Source organism: Betta splendens, chromosome 21 (assembly GCF_900634795.4).
Source record: "Betta splendens chromosome 21, fBetSpl5.4, whole genome shotgun sequence".
Classification (NCBI taxonomy): Eukaryota; Metazoa; Chordata; class Actinopteri; order Anabantiformes; family Osphronemidae; genus Betta; species Betta splendens.
Genome location: NC_040899.1, coordinates 3,831,072 through 3,854,631, shown reverse-complemented (window position 1 = coordinate 3,854,631; position 23,560 = coordinate 3,831,072). Strand labels below are relative to the sequence as shown.

Genomic DNA, 23,560 nt, shown 5'->3' with positions numbered 1-23,560 from the left:
CAGGAGAATTCCCAGCTGTCCACTCCCACCCTCAGGGCTCCCCTCTGAGGCTTAACCAGAGGAGCTCCCTCTGGCAAGACGGGGGGGTTCAGGACTATGAGGAGTCGCCTCGTTTTTCCAGAAGAGGCTTCTCTGGCCTGAACCCACAACCTCTGCACCAAATGAGCTGGGAGCCCCGTTACCAGCAGTCGCCTAAGCCTCGCTATGACTTGTTCGCCCACCAGAGCCCAGAGGTCTCCCCCTGGGGGAGGCCAGCCCACTCCTCAGCCTCACGCCTTCCCCCGCTCCCCCAGGTGTCCTCCCCTCTCATCGCTCCCCACAGGAGCCACCTGCCAGCGCTCCCCCAGCAGCCGGAGTCGCCTCCTCTGGGCCGGTACCAGGAGCTCAGGGAGCGGCTGTTCGTTAACTTGTGCGGCATCTTCCCTCCGGACTTGGTGAGGACAGTGATGAGCAGGTATCCTCACGTGATGGATCCTCAGGAACTTGCAGCTGCGATTTTGATGGCGAAGCGTGATTCTTGACGCTGTAGCTTCATTGTAACTGGGTGAAAATATAAAAGTTGGACAAAGTTGTGAACCAGAAGCGAAAGATGTGAAACTCCTCCTCTTATTATTTATCTGGGAAATAGTCACTTAGCAATATGTTGAATGTGGTTGCAATTTCAGCACTTAAGATCAGGACGGTGGGAGTTTGAGGCGCATGTCTGTACTTTTGGTTATGAGTAAAGACACAGACGTGCTTCTGGAAGCTTTTAATGTGTGTCGAGGGTGACAATGTTGTTGTTTTGAAATTTATTTATTTTTTGCTTTTTAATTTATTTAGAGATTTTAAATGGATCCTGTTTGGCACTTTTTGTTGTTGCGTTCTCTTCGGCTTTTCTTTTGGCAATCAATCAGGGTTTATCTCCAGCTTCCATTCATCATCTGCATGTCATTATGAGGCCATGCAGGATTTTAGTATTACTGCAGAGATCCGTTTCGTATTCGACGCTTGAATCAGCCCGACCAACGGATCCAGGGCTTTGTCGGGTTTTGACAGGTGTCATATCAGTTGCAGTGGATTTCCCCCCCACAGGGAAGTGAAACTCAGATGGAACCCACAGAAGAAGACGGAAAAAGTCCACTTGAAAACCCCACGCTTTTGACTTTTACTTATTTCCTCCTCGCTGTCAGCTGACTTCACAGTTCATCATCTCCAGCGGTGTGTCGGTTACCACTTAACCTGAAGGAGGACTGTATTAGTTTGATTTTAATTTATAATATGTGTTAATTTATTTTGTGAGTGAGTTTGACCCTGACGGTTCAGCCAGTGGTTCATACGATTATGCGTTGGTTCCACAGACACGTCACGTAGCTTTTAGTTCTACCAGCGTTTCTCAGTGTAACTAATCTCCCCGGTGACATCAGCGTCTTGTGTTTCCTTCCTTTAACCGTCAGTCTGTTTTTCTTTTAAATTGTTCGCCCAAAACGTGAGGCTTCCAAACAGGCCTCAGTTTGTGGAAGCTCTCAGTGTGAAGCGCTTTGAACCGCATGTGATGCACGAACTAATACTACTTGTGTTACTTCCACCAGTGAGATTGTTTTGCCTCTGGAGCGGTTTGTGTTGCTGAGTTCAATATCTCTGAGCCAGATGATGTCTGCGTTGATACAAATTGTATCCTTTATGCTTCTAAAACAAGAACATTGTTCATATGAGAATATTTAAAGAACAATGAACCTTTTAAGTATTGGTGGCGAACTTCGTCACCTTTGAACTTTATTTATACGAGGAAGTCTCCGATGCAGAGTCACTGTTATTGTTTATGCTGCCAGTCAACTGAAGCTAAAAATGTGCAGTTGGATCTGGGTGGGAAACCACGCGGAGGAGGCGGTTGAGCCTTTCGTTTGCCTCAGAGCAAACTGCTTCTCAAGTTCGAGCCTCGGGCTCAGAATGTGTAAGGACACAGAAAGCGCGTGTTGTTTCCAGCTCCTCAGGACCCTTTCGCTCCTTCACACTGCTGAACCCTTGACGTGCTGAGTCAGGGCCCTGCTGGCACCGTGTGCTGGCGTTTGCTACAAACTAACCTGTAATGACCTCAACACTTTACAGTCCACATTTAGTGTTTGAGGGCCAAAACTATTTTTCTATCATAAGAGTGACGTATTTTTTTAATAGTTTGTAAACCTGCAGTAAGAGGTGGTGATGATAGTGGATGTACTGTTGTTCCATGAATTACCCGCGTTCAGACTGAGCGTGAAGCTGACGTCTAGCGATGGTTGTGGCTGAACCCACGTTGTCTCTGGGAATCGGAGTTGTGTGTGTGCGACGCATCCTCATTGTTGTATCACAGCTTCCGCGCAGCGTTTTCATGCAATGATCAGCTCTCAGTGCTGCCAGCTGTGTCTGAACAGGGGGAAGATTTCTGCTTGTTCAGTTCTACTTCACATCCTCTGGATTGAAACGGGCTTCGTGTCTGGTCCGGACGCACCTTTGAACACGTCTGTGGGTTCTGTTCAGACAGAAGCCCTTCCCTAGTGTTGTTATTGTCACATTCCAAACACGTCCCCGTTCATCAGCTGAGTCCTGCCTTTATTCCTACACTATCGTGCTTTAATACAGCTTCATTTCTGCCGCCTCATTAGGAACGAAGCCAAGTCCAAAGGCTGCTCAGGTCCAGCGGTGGTTATTAAACCAAATCTAGAGACGACGTGGGAGCGTTAGCGCTTTGCTGCTGTTGGTGGATCAGAGTCTTGGGCCCGGTGCCCTAAGGTTCAGACCGGACCGCTGCCAAGTTACACATTAGTCTGATGTGAGACAAGCAAAACACGTGTTGCTTAATTAGGCTTATAATGAATTAGAGAATTTGAAAGACAAGATGTTCGACATGTGAGCGACTGTATCCTTCATTAAATTGTTGTAGTTAATGAAAGCAGAGTCTGTTTCTCCATGCTATTAACTCAAAAAAAGAAAACCTGAAATGTTCAGCATGTGTTTTTGTGTGTGTGATGTCAACGTGAGCAATAAAAGCGCTGCTCAAGCTTTCATACGGTGTCGTGTCGACTTCCTGAATGACGGCGTGCACGTTAAACACTCACTGGCCACTTTATTAGGTACAGTGCACCTGCACAGGCTACGGCCACGCTGTCGCAGCCTCACTTCTCTACAGACACAGTAAAAGAAAAATGATTTCCTAAATCTACAGCATTAAACGTTTATTACCTGTCAACTATTTTAGTTTTACCACATTTGTTTGTGGATGCTCACATATTTCTAAATGTTAAATATTTTAAATAAACCATCCCCATTAATGGACTTAATCATGAATATGGCTGATTTCAAATTAATAATTTATACAGAACAAAAGCTACTTTAAATCCAGATCTTTCCAGACATTTACTGTAAAGTGGGAGTTTCATTGGTGACTCAGCCAAACTTACACAACTTGTTATTATAAAACAACGCTATGTCCACTTCCACTGATGACAAACTGTATTTTTATCAGCAGATCCAAGCTGACAACCTTGCTTTGCTTTCACCTGGAAATAGAAATGCATTCTTTACCGGGGGTAAAATACAGGGAACAGACGTCTCACTGGATAAAGAAGCACAGGCAGTCGTCAGAGGATCAGAGTTTGCAATCTGACGGCCATCCAGCAGTGAACAGGCCAACGCCATACGACATGACATGAATAAGGCATTTCAAACAAACGACTGAAACGATGTAACGGAGCAAGGTTCCGGTATTAAAGCTGTACGGGCGAGCGGCACCAAGCTACAAATGGCCGTTTGCTGGAGCACAAGCACAGCCGATGAGTCCAGTGTTTAATCTAACGCTCGTGCTGCTGGGTCACTATCACACATGCAAGCGTGGAAACGGTCAGTGTTGCAGGAGAAGAGTCCATGTCCGACGCCGGGCCGGAGGCGGAGCTCTATGAAGCGGGCAGCGGTGCGGCCGGCCGCGGCCGAGGCCGGGCCTCAGCGAGGCCCGTGAGCCCCAAGTGTGTTCCCTCACGGCCGGAGCCGAAGCAGGAGTCCGTCCGGGCCGCCGGCAGGAGCTGGGCTCCGCGGGGAAAGCGAGGCGTCGCCGCGGCAACGCCACGGCCCGTCCCGCGCCCTCGATCGTCCCGCTTCACATGGACTCGAACTCGTCGATGCGCTGCTTGGTGTTGCCCTGCCGGATCTGCCGCAGCGTTTTGTACTTGTCCCTGCCCGCCCGCACGTTCTCAGCGTGCAGCACGTCGTTCTGAGTCTTCTTGGTGTCGTCGCGGGCCTGGGCCAGCTCCGAGCTGAGGGCCTGGACAGGAGAGAGACAGGGTTGCAGGGTTACCAGCATGTCGCCCATCATCACGGGGGAGGCCTGAGCGCGTCTGCAGGGCGCGTCTCCTCTACCTGCAGCTGCTTCTTGACGCGCTCGTTCTTCTGCGCCTCCGTCACGCGCTCCTCCTCGCTGCGCTGGCTCTCCACGCCGTCGCTCAGCAGCTCGGCGCTCGCCTCGGCGCTCGCCTCGTCCTGCTCGTCGTGCTCCGGCGCCGGGGGGGACGTCATGGCCACCTTCAGCTCCTCCCGGGTCTTCTCCAGGTCGTCCTGCGCCGACAGAGCCTGGGAGCAAACAAAGACATGCTACAGTCACACGGTCACGGTTCAGTGTTTGCAGGAGTCATGAGACGAAAGATGACAAAACGGTGCTTAACTCTGTGAACTTAGGGGTTATTTCACAAAATGCTTCCTTTGACCAAAGACACTGACAAACAGGACATTACTTTGTGCTGCCATTCTGTGGCTTCCTCCTCTTTTTTCCGCTTGGCGTCCTCGAGCAGAGCGATTTTGGCCGTGAACTCCGCTAACTCAGCAGCCTGTGGAGAAAGGAGACACAGACGTCATCGAGCGAGCGCTTCACCACGTAGGACACGCGGCCGTGGTTCTGCAGGTACCAGCTGCTCCTGGTTCTTCATCTGGTCGGCGGCCTGCTGCGCCAGCGCCGCCTTGGCCTCCTCCGCCGCCTGCCTCTCGCGCTCCAGCCGCTCGGCCTCCTCCTTGGCCCGCTTCCTCTCCTGCTCCAGCTCCAGCGCCTTGCGAGTCTGCTCCTCCAGCTCTGCACAGACAACGCAGGAGCCACAGAGCTCAGCAGGTGCAGGAGGAGAATCTTAATCATGTGATGCACGTTTTACAGATGGATGAGCCTCTGAACTAAATGCACACAATCTGGTGCGTGTTTATATTTGAATTGATTAAAGTACTTTTCCTGGGGGGCGGCTGTTACTTTAGTGGCAGTCAGGCTCACTGCTGCTGCTGCTGTAGAGTGAGTTTGTGTTGGAGTCTCCGCTTTATGCAAATTCTCAGAAACATGATATCAGATATCTCGTTTCCCACAGGCAGACAGACTCGGGCCCGTCTGCTTTTTCTGCTGACATCAGCCGCTGCTGTGTGAACCTGCTATAACCAGCTGCAGCGTGAGAGACTCAGGGTTTTCAGACAGATGGACGCTGACAAAATGCAAATTTGGGAATTGCTCCTTCAATTTCAGTTGCCTTTTGCTGAAACCCTTTAAGAACTGCTAGGCGGGTGCAGGGGTGTGAAAGCCGGAGCGCTGTACTGTAGAGAGCGCCCACACCTTTCTGAGCCCTCTGCGTCTGCTCTTCGATCTGCCTCAGCCTGGCGATCAGCTCGTCCTTCTCGCGCTCGATCCGCTCCTTCTCCTTCTCGGCGAACTCGCGCTTCTTCTTCTCGTTCTCCAGCTGCGCTCTGGAGACGTGGCACAGAGATCGTGCAGAATCAACCGTCAGAGCTGATTAAGACACACTGTCATCTCAGCCTGAGGAGAACCCTCCGCAGAGCAGCGCTGCCCCCTGCTGGGCACCGTACCTCTCCATCTGCTTGTGGTGCTTCTCCTCTCTGGCCTGAGCTTTCATCTGCTGCACCTCGATGGTGTCTGGCTTCCTCCTCCTCATGTACAGCTCATGGTTTCCCATGCACAACGCCAAGATGCGCTTGTTGATCCGCAACCGAGGAGCGTAGAACACGAAATCCTACGAGGCACAGGAGGACATGAGCGGGTTGGAGTGCAGAAACACGCTGCAGTAAAGACATCCATGGTGGTTTGTTGCTGCACTTACTGGCGCCTTCTTGTCGATGGGCTTAATGACAAACTTCTTGTCGTTGAAGGAAATGTTTCGGATTTCACTCCAGGGGAAGCCAATCTTTGGTGACAACCTAAAGCACCACAGATTTTTAAATCAGAATTAAAACCAATATTAAAGAGTTATTACACTCTAATAGCAAAGCATCGTATTGATTCATCCTTTGAGGAGAATTTAGTTCGTGCCACAAGATGGCGCTGTCGTCACACGAAACATTGAGGGAGCTGCCACAAAGACCCAAAAGGCTATTCTTCCAACTACAAAGGAACGTTCCTGTGGTTCTCCACCTGTGTTGATACTTGAAGCTGTCAGTTACATGTGGTGTGTGTGTGTGTGTGTGTGTGTGTCGGGTACTTGTCTTCGTGCTCGTAGATGTTGAGCCCCAGGGCGTCGACCCCCAGCCACAGCTCCGTGCCCTTCTTGTTCTTGATTTCAAAGTAGTTGACGCCGTACATCTCCAGATCCTGAGCGATTTTCAGGTACTCCATCATGGCGTCCTCCCTGCGGGCACAGACGTCCGGGTGTCAACGCCCGCGACGGCCACCTCCCGCCCGCGCCGCAGCACGCACTCACCTGAGCATGCTCCGGTGCTCCTCGTGCCACGTCTGGATCCTGTCCTCCCACTGCTCCTTTGTCAGCTTGTGCTGCTCCAGAACTCTGCAGGGCACACATGCACAAACGAGTCAGACCCTAGTCAGAGGACGAGCGCTGCTCATCGCCAGCTCCATCGTCTGTGTCTAGCTGCACCTCTGTGGCAGCAGCCGGTCTGACGCCAGGTATCCGGGCTTGTGAAGGTCTTTGTTGTAGTCTCCATACTTTGCCTGGACGGCGTAGGAGGCCAGCAGCACCGCGGTCTCTGGGGGGCAGTAGTTCTCATCGTTCAGAATGGCCTCCTTCACCTGGAGGAAGAACACGCACACACACGCACGCACACACACACACACGCACACACACACACACACACACGGTCAGCAGCTGCGGCCCCGGGGGCTTCCCAGCAGAGACGATTTAGGAGCTCGGTCGGCTCATCCAGGGTAAACAAGCATTATATTTGGACAAGTGCTGCAGGCGTCGCTGTGAAATCAGACACCGGCAATGATGGAAAGTCTGGGAACCCCCCATTTTCACACTGGTGTAGGTTACCTACTTACACAATACTCTGGTTTCAGCGTTGGCTAAAATTCCTAAGAATGAGCCAGCAAACATTATTTAAGACCTCTCGTACGACCTATTACCTGCAGGAAGAAGAGCTTCTGCGTGATCTCCTGGATGAGCTCCTCAGACACGTCCTCTGGGAAGAACTTGGCCCTGAATTTGAACTGCAGAGGATTCTCCTTCTTCACGTCCTGCTGTGTCACCTGGAACAAACACACACACACGTCTGTCTGTCACCCTCCTGCGCTGTTATTACTATTATGACATTATGAAGGTACGAGGACAGTTCAGCTCATCAGGAGTCAGAAGATCAAAGACCTTATGGACGCAGACGTTAAAAATAAACGAGCGTCTCACCTTCTTGTTGAGCTTGAGCCACGTGACGTAGCCTTTACTGTCTGTGTACTGAAGACCGAAGAACCAGACCTCCCTCAGACCCACCGTCTTCACCACCTGCAAACGCACCAGTTCACAGAACATCATGACGTATCGCTGCCGGCGTTGCTCAAGCCTCAGCTCAGAGAATGAGTTCTATCATGACGTGTTGGTCACAGACCATCGTCTCCTTTACAAACCAAGTCAATGGGTCCCTGAGGAGACAGTTACTCAGGCTCTGTGTGACTCACAGTCAATACGGTGGCTCCCAGTGCCGCATGATTAACTCATTAACACAATAAACATCACATAATCACATGCACAAGAGAATCCAAACACCCATCGAAAGCCTGCAGTGGAAACACACACACACTCCTACACAGTGGCCTCCAGTGGGAGAGGCAGTGCGCTATGCAGATGCTGCAAGCTCAGCATGCAGATTGAGCCGAGGAGCTCAGAGGGATCCTGGAAAGTGGAGATGAAACGGGGGAAGTGAGGCCTCCACATCAGACAGAGAGCTTCAAAGTGTGTGATTACGGTTCAAAGCATAACACGACTGTTAGTTTGATTAAAAAGCGTCCCCTTCACGCTGAGGCCTTTCAGTCCTGCGTGTGTGAGCTTACAGGACTTTATATTTAGCCCGTTTATCAATGGAGCCGCCTCATTCATATGAATCATCTGAAAATGAAGGAGCTTTCAGGATCTACTGACACGTTTCATGTTGCACTGCCTCAGTCCAGAACAGACCCTCGAAGACTCCATCAGCAAAACACTAAACACTGGGTTTGTTGCTAACACGCCTTCTGGAGACACATTTTCTATTTAGAGCTCAGGATCAACATGTGAAACTTCATCGTCCAACAGGAGGTCAGTTTCCGACCGGACACAGCTGTCAGCTCACTCACTTCTAACCTTCTGTCTCCTCAGTCTCTTGGTTAGAACAATGACGATCAATCGAGATATTACAGAAAACAAACAAGATGTTGAAAAATAGTTGTTTTTACATCGTACGTATACACCAACACACACACACACAGATCACTGGGCAGTTAGTTGCTATGACGATACTTCGGCACAACAAGCTGAAGCATTCACATGTGGTGACTCAGCCTCCACGTGCACGAGACGGGTAGGAGAGTCACAGCGATGAGCGAGAGCGAGGGATGGAGGTGAAAGTGCAGGAGAGGATTCAAATCACATTAGGTCCACAGTAAATCCTGTGAGTGATTAGTGACCGACAGAAGTTTAGAGGTCAGCTCCTACAATGTAAAAAACAACTCTTCATCATTTAGAGTCATGGATGAGAATGTTTGAGATTCTCCACTGAGCTCGTTTATGATGCTCCTCCGATCCGTTTCCACCTCATCACTCATCTCCTCTCAATCTGCTGGATTCATGTCACTCCGCCTCCACAGACGCTCCTAGTAACAATAATGTGACGTGCTGCGTGCCTCCCAAGGGAAAGTGTTCTTTCTGCCCACGGAGCCCAAAACCTTGAACGTGAAACTGAAATCGGTGGAGGGAAAGAAAAGCCGCGCCTGAGGCCAGGTGGAGGTCAGGCATGTCTGCGGTGTAGGGTGACGCTAGTGAGTTTGTGTATGAGAGGAGAGAAGATGAGGGCTGACAGGTGTGTGCGTTACACTCATACGGTTAATGGGACCTCACCGAAGGCACGGCAGCAAACACAGTGTTAAAACATAAAATAATGATGTGATTTATGGGATCAGGCCGCTGCCTCTCTCCGGGAGCAGCTCTGTGTCATGCCGCGTCACCGCAACCGGCCGTCACAGCCGACATGAAACGAGGCTGAAAGCCGACCTTCTGCCACCGACACCGGCCAACACTCACCCGCTGTCTCCCACTGCACACAAAGGCTGCTTTGTGCGGTGCCCCTACAGAACCGGTACCGGGCCCAGCTGGCACGCAGGCGTTTGCTTTGCGTCCTGCTCATCAGTGGTAACGTACAGAAGAGCTGCACATGAAGTGGACGCGAGGCCGAGGATGCGGTTGTGGTCGAGCAGCGTGTCTTACCTGTTCAAAGAGCTGTTTGCCTGTTGTGTTTGGCTGGATGGCAAACTCAAGCTCAGCATCCATGGTGGTGACCCGAACATTGATCTGCCAAACACAAAGAGATTCAATATTCATTAGCTAAACTCACATCATAGATAATACTTCACAAAACCTTATTGGAAATGAAAATCGGTTGCTTTAAGACTTAATCTGCTCCATTAGGAAACGTCACGACTCTAAAGCAATAATGAGCTGCCAGTCGCACACGGCTGCTTGACATAATATAAATCTGAACAAAGAGTTGAGATGAACTTGAGACTCAACAGACTAAAATGATTAAACAGAACAACCGTGATGCTAAGACACGAAGCTCATCGACTGAATGTGAACAGAATTTAGAACCTCTGTGGGGAAAAAAAACATGAACTATGTAAAAACGGATAGTTTGAGCAGCAAACGACAAAGTTCTTAAGAACTATTCATTATTATTAAAAACAAATTGGATTAAAATGATGAGCAGGTGAGGAGCCTCTAATGGTGCTGGGTGTGTGTGAGTGTTTTCCTGTCACACTGCTATAAATATTACACACACACACACACACACACACACACACACACACACACACACACACACACACACACACACTCCATTTAAGGGTCAGACTGTGTACGCTGCTCGTCCTGCTGCCAGGAAGAAGGGAAGTCATCAGCACCGGCAGCCGTCAGACCTTAGATCCCAAGCACCAGATGCATCATATGCATCAATCAAAGGAGACAAAAACACAGGATGCACAGAGTTTGAAAGTGCTAAATTAAAAAAAGGTCCTTATTGAATCAAACTCTTCCTCTTTGATGCTTTTTTTGTTTTCATCTTTATGTTGTGCACAACACTCTAAACTCAAACACATACTGAATTATTCATGACGTCTTATTGGCGCTGGGACGGTAGCGAGGTGCAGCGGAGCTCTGCTCTTCACAGGCCTTCACTCAGGACAACTTTACAGACAGAGTGTTACAGTAGCGTGAGCTGGAGCCTGTTTAGATCCTCAAACACATTCTGTCAGTATGAGGGCTTCGCTATCACTTCCCACTGGAGGTGTAATACATTAGACTGCACTGAACCCAGCTGGGACAAGCCTCAGGTAACAGAGTGGAGGAAGAGAGAGGGAGACGAGACAGAGACAGATCAAACAACAGCACAAAGAAACCTGTGACCTGCCTTCAGGATAAAACTGCTGCATCATTACATGTGTCTGTAGCAGGAGAGGCAGACAGACAGGCAGGCAGGCAGGCAGACAGGCAGGCAGACAGACAGGCAGACAGACAGGCAGGCAGGCAGGCAGGCAGGCAGGCAGGCAGGCAGGCAGGCAGACAGGCAGGCAGACAGACAGGCAGGCAGGCAGACAGGCATTACAAGACATCATTTCATTTATATAAAAAAAATGACAATTAAAAAAGGAAAATCCAGATGAAGTGGTGTCAGAGGAGTGGACGGTGAGACGTTCTGGGAACCACACGGTGCTGATGTGTCTCTGTATGGAAGCTCAGCCATATGCACAGCATGCACAGGCCCAAACCCATAATGTGGCATTATTCTGTTTATCACTGCATGTCATGGGTCTCTGTGCTCGGGCTGATAAGGTTTCCATGGCAACACCCTTGTAGCTGATTTTGAAGTCTTCTAAAAAGCCTTGTGGGCGTCCTAGAGAGGGATTGAAACCCTTCGCGGGGCGACCCGGAGAGGGCCGGCCTCAGACACAAGCTTAGCTGCTCCGCCAAGCAGGACGACAACGCAGCAGCTGAAGTAAGGCTGAGTGGCTGAGACTGTTCTCACTGACATGAGCTGGTTTATCAATTCATTAGTGCACAACATACCAGACGGGAGAGGACAAATCAATGTAAGAGCGGATTCTTTAACTCCGTCTGTAACAAAAACTGTGTGACTTTCACACACAAATCTGCGTCTGCACAGAATTGGACGGCAGCGAGTGTGCGGAGCCCAAAGACACAGAGAGGGAGGAGGGAGCGTCTGATACGGAGAACGTTAAGCTGATAAAGCGACTGCTTGAACACAGTGGATGCACTTCATCAGCACATGTGGAGTGTTATGTTTCAGATCAGGCCTGGACGCAGACTGTTTGTGTCTGACATGAGGACACTCCAGCTTCACAGCCCTGAATCAACCACTAGCACCAGCACGTCTACCAACCTATCAGCACCTACTACCAAGATGAAGTGAGAGCCACTCATTATGCAAAGCGTCAACGCTGACTCATTCACAAAGCAGCACGCAGTATTTACTCAAACTCCATTCATCAAACTCAAAACTGACAGATCCATGAATGATGCTGTCATCTGCAATGCACAGGTTAATAGACAAGGACTGACTCTGTGTGTGTGTGTGTGTGTGTGTGTGTGTGTTTACCAGCCTTCACGTTTCTCATAACCAGCAGTGACAGCTAAACAGTGGTCTAGTGTGTACAAACACACACAGCCCACCTGTTGCCTCTGTGTGTGTGTGTGTGTGTGTGTGTGTGTGGACTCAGACAGCCATAATTACAATCTGTTGGTAGCTAAGCTGGTTTACAGCGGCTTTAGAGGGGTTCAGGGCCAGCCTGTCTTCTTTCCACTCATCTACTACAGACACTCTCCACCTTCTCTCCACTAAAGGCTTTATTGATTCCACCGTCTTTAGCAACTGCCACAAACAACAAGTTTGATGCAGTTTAGAGCATAAACAAACCAACCAAGGATGAACAGTGTGTGAACTGTCTGCAAAAGCAAAAGCAACTGACGATCCAACCATTATAAGTCTCTAAACCACCAGTTTAACAATCAGCATCGAGCTTAGAGGATAAAACTCTCGGTTAAACATTTTAACCAAAGCTGTGGAGCCAATGGGAGGAGAAGTGAACTTCACACCCTCCCGCTAATTAGATTCAGTGACTTGGATAATTCACATTATATAAATGAAAATGGGCCTCTGAAATATTTAAAGGCTCCGGCACAGGCTGCCCCCCCCACCACCACCAGGAGGGGCAACATGTGCAAAACGCAGCAATAAATCAATAATGTACGACGCCCCACCACATCTCACACCCTGGATTAAAATTCTGACGCATGTTTGTCTGCACGCACACACACACACACACACACACACACACACACACACACACACACACACACACACACACACACACACACACACACACACACAGTTATTTAAGAATCAAGTTCAGATAAATATCGACATCCTGCCTCATGTTGCTGTTGAATGAAATACAAACAGACCCAAGGAAATCAATAATGTTCTGAAAGGTGTTCCGGCCTCGTTCAGCCCTCAGGCCATGTGCTTCAGTCACTTCAGTGATCATCTTAGTATTTTCCTCCTCCCTTCCTTCTCTGAGCCCTGTTCCCTGTAACGAGGCCGGTCCAGCGCTGAAGGCTGGATGGTCACTGCAGTGTTTTCTTTGAGCTTGGCCCCAGGTTCATAGATGCTTCAGAGGTTCATCGCCTTCTCTGTGACCCTGGAGGAGATCCGACGTCATCCCACATCGGTCAGATTTTCTTTATTCTGCTTTAGTGCAGAAAAGAAATACCAAAAGATCAGAAGAGCAAGTTAAAAAAAATGATTTGATTTGAGCCCGGAGCAGCTTTCAGAGATGCCTGTTCAGCCCCGGAGTTCCACTCCATGAGAACAGCTCTCTGTGTGGAGAACACGCTTTCTCACCAGCTGCTGTGTAAAACTGTGAGATTGAATTTAATAACTAATTTGAGTGGGCAGCAAATGCACTTAAACCTGGACCTGAACAGAAGGAAGAGAGGAAACGCACTGGAAACCACACACATCACACTGAGGAAAGCAGGAACGCAGACCAGGGTGAAAGTGTGTTTGTCTAACAACATGTACAAGCTGCGAATGTGAGGAAACGCTACATCATTTCCTTCTTAACCAGATCAAATCAGTCCGACATCCTCCGTGGCTCCTCAAAGGCCCCAGAGCGAGCGAGCGCCACCCCGGGGGACGCGTGTTGTGTTAGGGTGCATGTGCAAAAGGGCCCATTAGAGCCCGGCCGCAGGGCGGGTCGCGCTGCAGACCGGGTCCGGGCCTAATGGGGGCCTGGGGCGCTGGCCCGCAAAACAGAGAGCGTTTATGGGTCCTGGGCGGCTCACTGCTTCACCTGCGCGTCTGCAGTCTGCTGTGTTAGCGGAGCGGCGCCACAGCGCCGGGCTCCGGGTTCTAACCACCAGGGGAGCGGCCGGGTCGCGTCCAGACGTGCAGTGAAAGCGCTGGTGGGCTTACTGTCCAACCGCGAGGCTTAATGTCAAAGTATAGCCCAGCGTAACCGGAGCGGGACTTCCACATGAGCGCGGCTACGGTGTCATTTTTCCAGACTGTATGCGAACAAAGTGCCCGTCACTCAGTCCTCTCCCAAATCCTCTTTCATCCCTCGGTGTCCCTTTTTCATTCCCTACAGCGTGTTCCAATAATCCGTCCATCCTAACGCTGCTTCTGCTCCATTTCCTACTGTACCTCCTGCTATTCATTCACTTTATTGGCTTCTTTGTACCAATTTTAAATAAACACCAATCCCAAATTCCAAGTCCCCTTCTATTTCACCTCTATATTTCTACTTTCCATCCTCTTTACGACATCACATGTTCCTCGTCTCTTTCCACGAATCGAACCTGGCCTAATTCCCCATTACTGAGATTGAGGGAGCAGGGCTTGGCTGTGAGCTGGCTGCACATAACTGAGCAGTCAACAGGAGCCGGACTGTAAACACGCTCTGTGGTTCTCACCCGTCTCTAATATTTGCTCTTACAGGTGCTTTAGTTTCACCATCCCCTGCGACCGAGGACGATTCCTGGAGTTTATGTTCCTGCTGCCAAGGCTCAACTGTAACAACCTGGTTTTTAAGCCGCAGTGCAAACTCGGCCTGTGTGCAACATGAAAGCTCCCACTGTCCTTCAGTCCGAAAATAGAAGAGAAAGCCCTCTTTGTGCTGGCTCCCTTCAATAGACAGGACCATTCCACAAAGTGGCCGAGTCTTGTGCTTCTGTGCATGTTTGCACCAAACTCCAGAGACACATTAGTTCTGACTGACAGAGCTGACGACAGGTTCTGGGCTCACTTCATGTACAGATGAATACGGCGTCACAGCAACCGGTTCAAGCAACAATCACCTATTTCTACTGAGTTGACGGGTTCACCGATGACGGTAACTTCCCACAGCCTCAGTTCAAACTCTGCTGTGAGAACTGGTGTTTGTATTTGGCTTTAATTTATACAGAGGCTTTAATTTGTTTGTGCGCATGAAAAGAGAAACTCATATTCTCATGACTTCCTGTAGGAGCTTTGATCTAATGCAGATTATTTCTCATCATCAGCCGTCGATGAAGAAGATGCTGCAAACCAGAAAACACAAAACGCCCTCGGTACAAACATGCAGCTCCATGGTAACATGGTCATGACCTAATACTGATGGATGCAGCAGATGCATGGAGGAACCGCAAGGTTGTAATGAGACCAGAGTGTCCGCATGAGGCCGTCACCCGTGTTTGGTACTGACCGGTTTGGGCATCTTGCTCCTCTCTCCGCCCGTCCCCTGCAGACGAGGAAACACAAAGAAGTCGTCCTCCGTCTTCCCTCCTCTGTACGGGGCAACGGTGCCTGAGACGCAGCAAACACATGTAGTCATACATCAATTTAATGGAAAAAAAAGATCACAATAATAATATTACCATTTTTAGCAGCTGATAATCATCAGTTAAATTGACACTCATTAATAAAACCTGCAATGCTACAACCAGAGAATTCAGCTGAAACCAGTAGAAAACTGTTTTATTCCCACAAACGCGTGTCAGCTAAACACAAAGCAGCTAAAGGAACACGCAGGTAAGCAGTTCAGCAGAGCAGCAGCTGCTCCTGAGCTCAGTTACTGTCCAACAGCAAAAGGTGCAACATAAAACACCACAGAGGAAGGACTAAGGAGGCACGAGGCTCTGAGAGAGAGAGCTGGGCAATCAGCTGAGAGGAGAGAAGTCCAAAAATAACCACACACAACTCGGAATTAAGGGAGAAATGAGCCTCAGCTTCTCTCCTCTGCTCCAGTTTCTCCTCGCTGAGAAATCTTTACGTGCACTAAGCTCCTCCTCAGGCCTCATTGAAGACGGTGGCTTCATCTGAAGTGACTAGAATGTAAAATGGGGCGAGCAGTTGGTAGGTGTCCCGCAGGTGCCAGATCTTTGCGGCCAGAAATAGACCTTTCTCAAATGTCAGCACAGAATCAAAGCAGGGCCAACGAGCAGCTCAGCGAGGCCAGAAGGTCCGAAAGAGACGGGAACCAGACGGTTTCTACCCAAAATGCCCACAGCTGCTTAAACCTGTCACAATCAACGAAGACTTGGCTTTAATCCGTGAGCAACAAGTCTGTTTGCTAACTTCACCGCACTGTTGTGAATCAACGCAGTCACAGGTTTTACTCAACGCCTCCTGGTCCATTTTAGGTCTGCTGTTGTAGTGGAAGCTTAACTCAGACTTATACAGGTATATATTTGAAATGCACTAGACATTCTTATGGTAAATTTTATGATCCCAGAGCTTTTTTGAATATGCTGGGAAAAATAAATCCCTCCTGACTTTCTCACATTAGTCACTTTGATGTCCCGTACATATAACTGCGGCTTTTCCTGCCAATCAGTGCACAGCTCAGTCGGACCTTTCATCATCCATAAGCTTTCCTTTTACTGCCAGACCCTGTAGGAATCTGGGGCCTGAGCAGAAGCAGCTTAACTGACCCAGGACTCCAGTTCAGTCGTCTAATATAAGATCCATTAGTGAGTTAAGACAGAGAGCAAAGGGACAAAACCAGCCGGTCAAGTTGACTCTAAGTGGACGTTTGTACCAGATGTGGCTGGGACAGATGTTACTGCAGGTCAGGAGGCACTGATCTCTAACTTTTGACCACCGGAACTACAATTTGTTCTTGAGTCCAACTGAACATGTGTGGCAAATGAAGTAAATGCTGATGAGAAAAGTCCCTGAAGGGCGAACACATAAGCATTCAGAGCCTGAGCCATAGAAGTGAGTCCAGCCGGTCGGTGAAGTAATGAGAGGACCTAACGCTGCCCCGTGGCCTCCGTCGCAGAGCTGCAGCGGCGGTGGAGGCGCTGTGTGTTTGCAGCCGCTCCCTCATAAACCTGGACGTGAGCCTGAGGGGTTCAGTGAAACCAGAGCGCTGCTCCAGAGCGGATGCAGCTTCCAGGTCAGCGTTCATGCAGAAGGAAGCCGCTCTCTGCAAACACTGCAGCCTTTCATCCCGCGGCTTTTGGACCAAATCAAGTTCAACTGTTGCGTTTTACACACACTTTCATAGAGGGTCTCGTTTCACTGTGTTACACATTCCTGCTTCTCTTAGACTCCTCTGCCCTTTAACAAGACCAGCTCCCTCTACTTTTAAAGGCTTTAAACCTTAAGTCTCACTCTGATCCACCACTCAGTTCAGCTGAGAACTGACATTTGGAGAACAAATATCTTCTCCAAGACGAGGAAACCTGTTTAAACGCCGTCTCCTGCTGCACGAGTCGGAGATGCCACATGAACACACACATTGCACCAGCTGCCGTAACAGCAGGAAATGGGACCAACTGCTTTGCTTGACAACAAGGCAACACTTGTACAACATAGGAGGGTTGCACAAATGGCCCGAGCACTTCACCAACCGATGCTTGGTTGTAGGTGCGTCTGTGGCGTTTTCTCCTGCAAACAATAATCACACAAAGAACAGGAAGGCAAAGAACGAGCAGGAGGTGGTGCACTCGTCTGGTCCTTCATAGGAAACCTGTGAAAGTTACAGGCCTTAAATCAAAACGCGTGGAGTGGAGCTCAGCAGGACAAAGCAGAGCCGAGGTCAAACGAGGCCTCGGACAGAGCTGCCAGAGCTCTCGCCCCCCGTGACAAACGATGCTGTTCATCAAGTTTACTGCTGCTGAGCGGACGGCAAGTGTTGTGGGAGACGTGTTGGTCCGTAAGGATTTAAATCCAAGTTCATGCATGAATCAGTGGCCCTGCATGACACACGAAGAGGAAGAAAGACACCACACACACCCCAGGAGCGTTCAGCTGAGGGCTCTCCTCAGACATTAGTCACTGGAATGAAGATTCACTACTGCCAAAGGTCCAAACAGGTTAGAATGAATGGAGATCTGACAGCAATGACATCATTGCTCCTGAATGGTGCCGACGCTCATTCAGTGAAGCCTTTGCTCACAGCCACAGCAGTGATGTGGTGAACCTCAGTTCACAGAGACAGTGAATGAAAAAAACAAAGGGGACTCACAACAGTTTAACACTGGGGCTCTTTTCTTCCTCTGCTTCTGAACATGCAACATCCAAGTTTTAGAGTTTACACTACAGTGAATGGCTTTAAATTAAAAAAAGTATCTTTCTCTGACCCACAGACATATTATTCAACTGGTTATAAAAATAACCCTGCTGAAAGAAATCTAAAACCCGCTGGTGAAGCGATCCCATGTCATGATGCAGATAGCCTCTTTCTCAAATGAGTTGTAATTTGGTCCCGTAGAGGGGGCGGGGCTAGTGAAACGACAGGTACACTGGCCAATAAACTCACGGCCCTGCTCCAAAGTAGCCAATGACGGACGCGTAAACTTGTGCGACGCTGACGGAGCATCTGTTTGTAGCAGATGGGCCGCTAGCGTCACATCAGCGCGAGCTGAGCGACGGTGGCGTTTACGCGCAAAAGTTGAACCAGTCCGTTACACGGTGAGGTTTTGGGCGGACGGTCAGTTAAGCTTCACGGGACGAGACGTCACGTTCAGAGAGTCCTCAGCGTGTGTCCAGCGGGAACAAACAGAACAGCAGCAGCATTTAAATCGAACACACGTATTTCACTCCAGTCCATAAACACGCACGAGCTGCTCGTTGCACCGTTGAACCAAGAAAAGCTCGTCGTCAAACCGTCCAAAAACGTTGTTTCCGCTCCGAGGAGTCGATGAACGCGGGTTCCGCAGGTGAGCGGCTAATTAGCCAAACGCCCCGAGGCGCCGACGCGCGCGTGCAAACGTGAACGTTAGATTTGGCGGTGGAGCTGATCAAGCTCCGCGGTGCGTCACGTCTCGCCGCCACTCACCCGTCCTCCCGTCCCGAAACGTAACGCACGGAGCCGGTAAGAAACGGCGGTGAGGCTCGGACCACGCCGCCTGTCACCGACACGCGCGCTCCCGCGCTGAATGGGCCGAGCTGCGCGGACACCGGAGTAAATCCCCGCTGAACGGCTTAAGCGGAAGGAGATGAAGGCGATGAACTCACCTCTGCTCACCGCCGGCTGCGCTGAGGATGTGTCCGCCTGTCACCCCTCCAGCTGGCGGCAGGACTTCTTTATATATCCCTGCGAGTAAAAATAGAGCGCGTCGCCTCCCCGTCCCGTCCCGTCCCGTCCGCTGCGCAGTTTACCGGACACGGCGCGCACCGACAGCGGCGGAGAAACTCCTCCGACGACGCGCAGACAGTCAATATGGCTGACGAACTTACCGTTACGTACCGAGGCGTGGTGAGGCGAGTCCTGCAGCCCGTCTCCCCCTCCTCCCCCTTCCTCCCCCCTCACCCCGTCACTCAAACTCCGCAGAGCCGCGCAGCGGGAACTACAGCGGTCCCACACGTGACAAATCCACGGCAGGCGCTAAACTTTGAGTGTGCGCGTGCATCCGCGCGTCACGGTGTAAAGCGGACGGTGAGCAGAGTGGGCCGAGGTTCTGCCGAACTGAACGAGCTGCTGTGCAGAGCTGCACGAGGTGAACCGGCACCGTTTAGTCCGCTTCATCTGCGTTCACACGAAAATGGAGCAGAGGTGTTAACACGGTGACGAGGTGTGATTTAGCGTGTGGCTTTAGGACATATGTCCACAACACAGGCGTCAGTGACAGCAAACGGTGCTTTCATCAGGTGCAGTTACACAACTGCACAGAGACAAACCTCACCCTCTGCAAACATGCATTCATTTTCCAGATGTTTCCTGTAGTGGTGATAAATGATTTTACTAATGGAGGATTTCCACCAAACACTCGCGTGTCCTCTGCACCGCAACAGGCTGCACCGCTCGTCACCGTGTCCTGAAAAAGCTCCTCGTTCACGGCCCGTGGGTGAAAATAGCCGTGTTGCGAAACGGAGTCCATGTGGCTGCGAGGAGGACTCCGATGCATCATCTACGAGCCGTGAGTCAACGCACACCAGGACTGTGATCAGGAATCTGTTCCCCTTAAAATAGCCCACAATTACAGGCGGTGCGTTCAGTCGCTGCTGAAAGGGACCACGTGACACGAGTGTGAGCTCAGCGTCATTTCACAGAGACGACGAGAACGAGAAGGAGGCTGGTTGGAAATAGAGGCCGGATTATAGCGACGGGTCTCACGGGAGGCTGATTCATCACTTTGAACGTGGACTGTTTAATTCCACAGACGTGACTGTGAAACTTCACGCTGAAATGAGCGCCCTGAGCGTTTCCTTCCATCTTTGTCTGGTGCTTTGAGAGAAGAGGTTGCGGAATAAACAGCACCGTTTTCTCTTTCAGAAGGAATTTAATCAAACTTTTCTTATTTCCCCGTCAAGGCTGTTTCTTCTCACTTTTGTTTATTCCAGTTTTTTGTTTCATTATTTTGCAGCATTGTTTGTGTGAAACGTCCTGGAGAAGTAATAATTTGGTAAATTTACGTATATTTTCTACCAACATGAAGTCGTTGCTGAGACGCAGGTCGTTCCAGCGCTGCTTCTTTGTGCAACACTGACACCTTAAGGTCACTTCTGGACGTAACAGCTGTTTGTGCGTCTCCATGGCAACGTGACATCGCCCTGCGCTTAAAACTGAACACTTCCAGTGACATGTGGCATGTGCTGCCTCCAGCTCAGGACCCTGAGGCGCCTCCAGGGCTTTATATGGTGGAGGAGACCCTCACACAGGACGAGGAGGGAGGAGGGGGGAGAGTGGGAGTCAGGAGGAGGGAGGAGGGGTGTGTGTGGTAAAACCGTCTTGATTCTAGCCCATTCTCTGATAGCCCAGTCTAGTGTGTTTGACCTCTGCCTGTTTTTTGACTACGTCTTTGCCAACCTGTGTATAACCATTGCCTGCCTGACTACGTTCTTATTTAAACACTCGTTTATTCAAGCCACGCTGTGCATTTGGGTCCTTCCACCATTGTGCCATTGTGACAGTAATAGGAATTCTCTCCATTAATACATCAGCATCTGATGCTGATGCTGAAGACAGGATGTACTTTGGTTGCACCAGGAATTATTATTAAGGCCGTTAAATTATTGACTGACCAAGAAGCCACTGATCTGGTACCAGCTTCAAATCTGATACAATGAATGGATCATCGTTAAACCAGACACCTCGCTACAATGTTGCAGAGTGTAGCTGCATTTGTGCATCACAGATTACTTGTACGTTGATGAAATCAAAATGTTTCCTAGTGACTCATGTTTCGTCCTGTGCGGTGCTTTTACAGCGATGTCTCTAGTCGATGAGTCCAGTCACATCAGGTAAACAGGTGTTGTTCACCAGGATGATCCAGACTTCAAACCAGGGTTCAGTGAAGTAAACCAGAGGAAGTGCCCTCAGATTACGGGGCTTCACTGCACTCGAAGCAGCGACGGGGCAGAAATTTATCATCACACACAGGTGTCAGGCATAGATTGTTAACATTGTGTGAAAGATCCAAAAGAAACTGCCGATCGTACACCAGCAGAGACTGTAGAGTTCCAAAAGCCAGAAGATAGAAAAAACAAATAATAAACACCAGCGCCATCGTCATCATCATTAATAACATCAACCTAAAACTAGAAATCACATCTGGAAGAACATGTACACATGTTTAAGCTTCTCCACATCAACGACACAGGTTACATTTAACATCCATTTAAACCATGTTCATTGTGGGCTTCACTCACTGAAAGACATTTTCTGATGATGATCTACTTTGGACACAGATTAAATCAGAGACAGAGCACGAATCAAACTGTTCAGTTTTAATTTGGAATTAATTAAGAAATGACAAATGTTCCTTTATTTTTGGCTAAAACACTCAAAATCCAGCAAACAAACAAAATGTTTCCACACATGAACAGATACTACAGCTCTACACTCATCAAAACTAAATATTTAACAAAAGATGAAAACTACAAGCCAAGAATGTTTCCCAGTGTTTCATTGTCTGACTACAAACCTGTGACTGTGTCACAATCATTCAAACCACTGGACGACTGACGACTAGTTCTGTTCTTTCTGCAACAACAGAGACAGAACCAAACCTGGTTCACAGCCTCTTTTCTGAGGAAGATGTACATGAAGAAGTCAGCAATGGGATTGAGTTCAATGAAAAGGACAGCAACAAATTTCCGCTTATCATCAGGAAGAAAGTTAAAAATGATCAAAGGCAGAAAGAGCAGTGTGTAAATCAGCAACACCAGAACCAGAAGTCCAACAATTCTCCTCTTTTCCTCAGCACGAACACTGATGGAGGCAGACAAAGCTCTAAGGGTCCCAACCAGGAAGAACACGAGCAGAGGGAACGGGAGGAGGAGGAGGACACAAGAGATGGTATGGTGCAATTTACCCTGTATAGAAGCATCCCATTTATCAAAAAAGGCAAAAACCAAAGCCAGAGTCCAGACCGCAGCACAGAGCAGCAGCGACATCTTGACTGTTCGTCTGGTTCGGTACCACAGCGGCCAGACGATGACCAGATACCTGGAACACAGAGACAGCAGACGACGGTCACCACCATCATCCATGATGAAATGATGGACACACGTTCTACAGGAAGTTACCTTTCCAGAGCGATGCACAGCATGAAGTACACACTGGCTGAAACACCGAAGACGTACATGCATTCCCCAATAATAGTGACAGTTTCTTGTCCTGTCAGCACAATGATCATGGAGCAGAGCTGAATGACGTCAGAAACCAGGAGGTTGATGACGAAGATCGGAGCAACGTTGTCTTTCTTCACCTGCAGATTTAATGTTGTTTATGTTGCATTAACTGGACTTTTATTTCAGACATGACTTCGTTTTATTATCAGTCAGTTCTAACTTGTTCAGGATGAAAACAACAGCTCCAGCTCAGTGTCACCACTTACTGGACTTAAGGGTCTTTAACAGTGAACTGAGCAACTGTCAACATGAGAAAGTAAATGACATAACAAACGAACCAGAGAGGAAACAGCAAAGATGGCGATGGGCGTCAGGACGAGACCGATGGTGAACATCAGCCATGTTGAAACCTTTAGTATATTATCATAAAGCCATCTTTCACCATCGTAGGTGATTGCAACTTCTGTTCCATTATAAACCTCATAGATGTTGTCAGCAGTGTCCATCATTGTGTCGTTTATGTTGCTCTGATTCATTCTTCACTGAGAAACTGGAAAAGAACAGAGTTTAATAAAGTGTCAGTAAAGTTCTGGTTGAACTGTTTATTTGTCCAGTAAGTGAATCCTCAACATGATCCAACATCTCACACACAGTTCTAACTCAGAAGTTTCTGCTCCACTGAGAGACGAGGAAACGAGACCAGACTCCTCCTCGACTGAACTACAACTAATGAACCACACTTTGGCTGAAACCACTGAACAGGAAACATAAGACGTGGACCTGAAAGCAAACGGAGCTGCAATAAGTCCAGAACCACATTAAACATGACTCTGGACCAGGGAACCGACCCCTGGAAAGGTCACAGTCAACGCTAGCGACTGAAGCTGGAACCGCATCAGCGGCTCAGAGCCAACGCGGAGCTGCTGACGGACCGACACCTGCTGCAGAACCAAACCCAGTCAGACAGAAACGTCTGCTGATGGTTCCGTCAGGGCCCTGATGAACCAGGTGC

General features: G+C 49.3%; 3 protein-coding genes and 1 long non-coding RNA gene across 7 annotated transcripts in view; 2 read left to right on the top strand and 2 right to left on the bottom strand.

Annotated features, from left to right (window-relative positions):
- Nucleotides 1-3,023, top strand: part of LOC114846893 (ribonuclease ZC3H12A-like) — a 13,868-nt gene extending 10,845 nt beyond the window's left edge. Inside the window, 1 exon segment of the mRNA XM_029136113.3 lies at nucleotides 1-3,023. This exon segment is cut by the window's left edge and continues 861 nt beyond it. Coding sequence (XP_028991946.1) covers nucleotides 1-521 — 521 coding nt within the window. The 3' untranslated portion in view covers nucleotides 522-3,023.
- Nucleotides 3,024-3,062: 39 nt separating this feature from the next.
- Nucleotides 3,063-19,186, bottom strand: LOC114846894 (radixin). 3 transcript variants are annotated; one of them, XM_029136114.3, is made up of 15 exons: nucleotides 18,991-19,186; nucleotides 15,230-15,330; nucleotides 9,678-9,761; nucleotides 7,629-7,724; nucleotides 7,352-7,474; nucleotides 6,864-7,015; nucleotides 6,690-6,773; nucleotides 6,471-6,617; nucleotides 6,093-6,189; nucleotides 5,842-6,005; nucleotides 5,591-5,721; nucleotides 4,911-5,071; nucleotides 4,740-4,832; nucleotides 4,369-4,578; nucleotides 3,063-4,273 (listed from the first exon to the last, which is right to left on the bottom strand). In XM_029136114.3, exons 2-15 carry the CDS (start codon nucleotides 15,239-15,241, stop codon nucleotides 4,109-4,111), a joined length of 1,719 nt encoding a protein of 572 aa, XP_028991947.1. In that variant the 5' UTR covers nucleotides 15,242-15,330; nucleotides 18,991-19,186; the 3' UTR covers nucleotides 3,063-4,108. The 3 variants fall into 3 exon arrangements, with proteins under 3 accessions (XP_028991947.1, XP_028991948.1, XP_028991952.1); XM_029136115.3 differs by lacking the exon at nucleotides 18,991-19,186 and adding an exon at nucleotides 18,812-18,962; XM_029136119.1 differs by lacking the exons at nucleotides 6,864-7,015; nucleotides 7,352-7,474; nucleotides 7,629-7,724; nucleotides 15,230-15,330; nucleotides 18,991-19,186 and having other exon boundaries at nucleotides 9,678-9,736.
- On the top strand, nucleotides 18,385-23,138 carry LOC129603525 (uncharacterized). Of its 2 annotated transcripts, XR_008693442.1 has the most exons (3): nucleotides 18,385-18,692; nucleotides 22,179-22,273; nucleotides 22,402-23,138. It is a non-coding gene; the product is annotated as an uncharacterized LOC129603525 (long non-coding RNA). The 2 variants fall into 2 exon arrangements; XR_008693443.1 differs by having other exon boundaries at nucleotides 22,179-23,138.
- LOC114847000 (mas-related G-protein coupled receptor member X1-like) lies at nucleotides 21,683-23,084 on the bottom strand. The gene is made up of 3 exons (XM_041068820.2): nucleotides 22,887-23,084; nucleotides 22,504-22,685; nucleotides 21,683-22,423 (listed from the first exon to the last, which is right to left on the bottom strand). Exons 1-3 carry the CDS (start codon nucleotides 23,082-23,084, stop codon nucleotides 21,892-21,894), a joined length of 912 nt encoding a protein of 303 aa, XP_040924754.1. The 3' UTR covers nucleotides 21,683-21,891.
- Nucleotides 23,139-23,560: the final 422 nt, after the last annotated feature.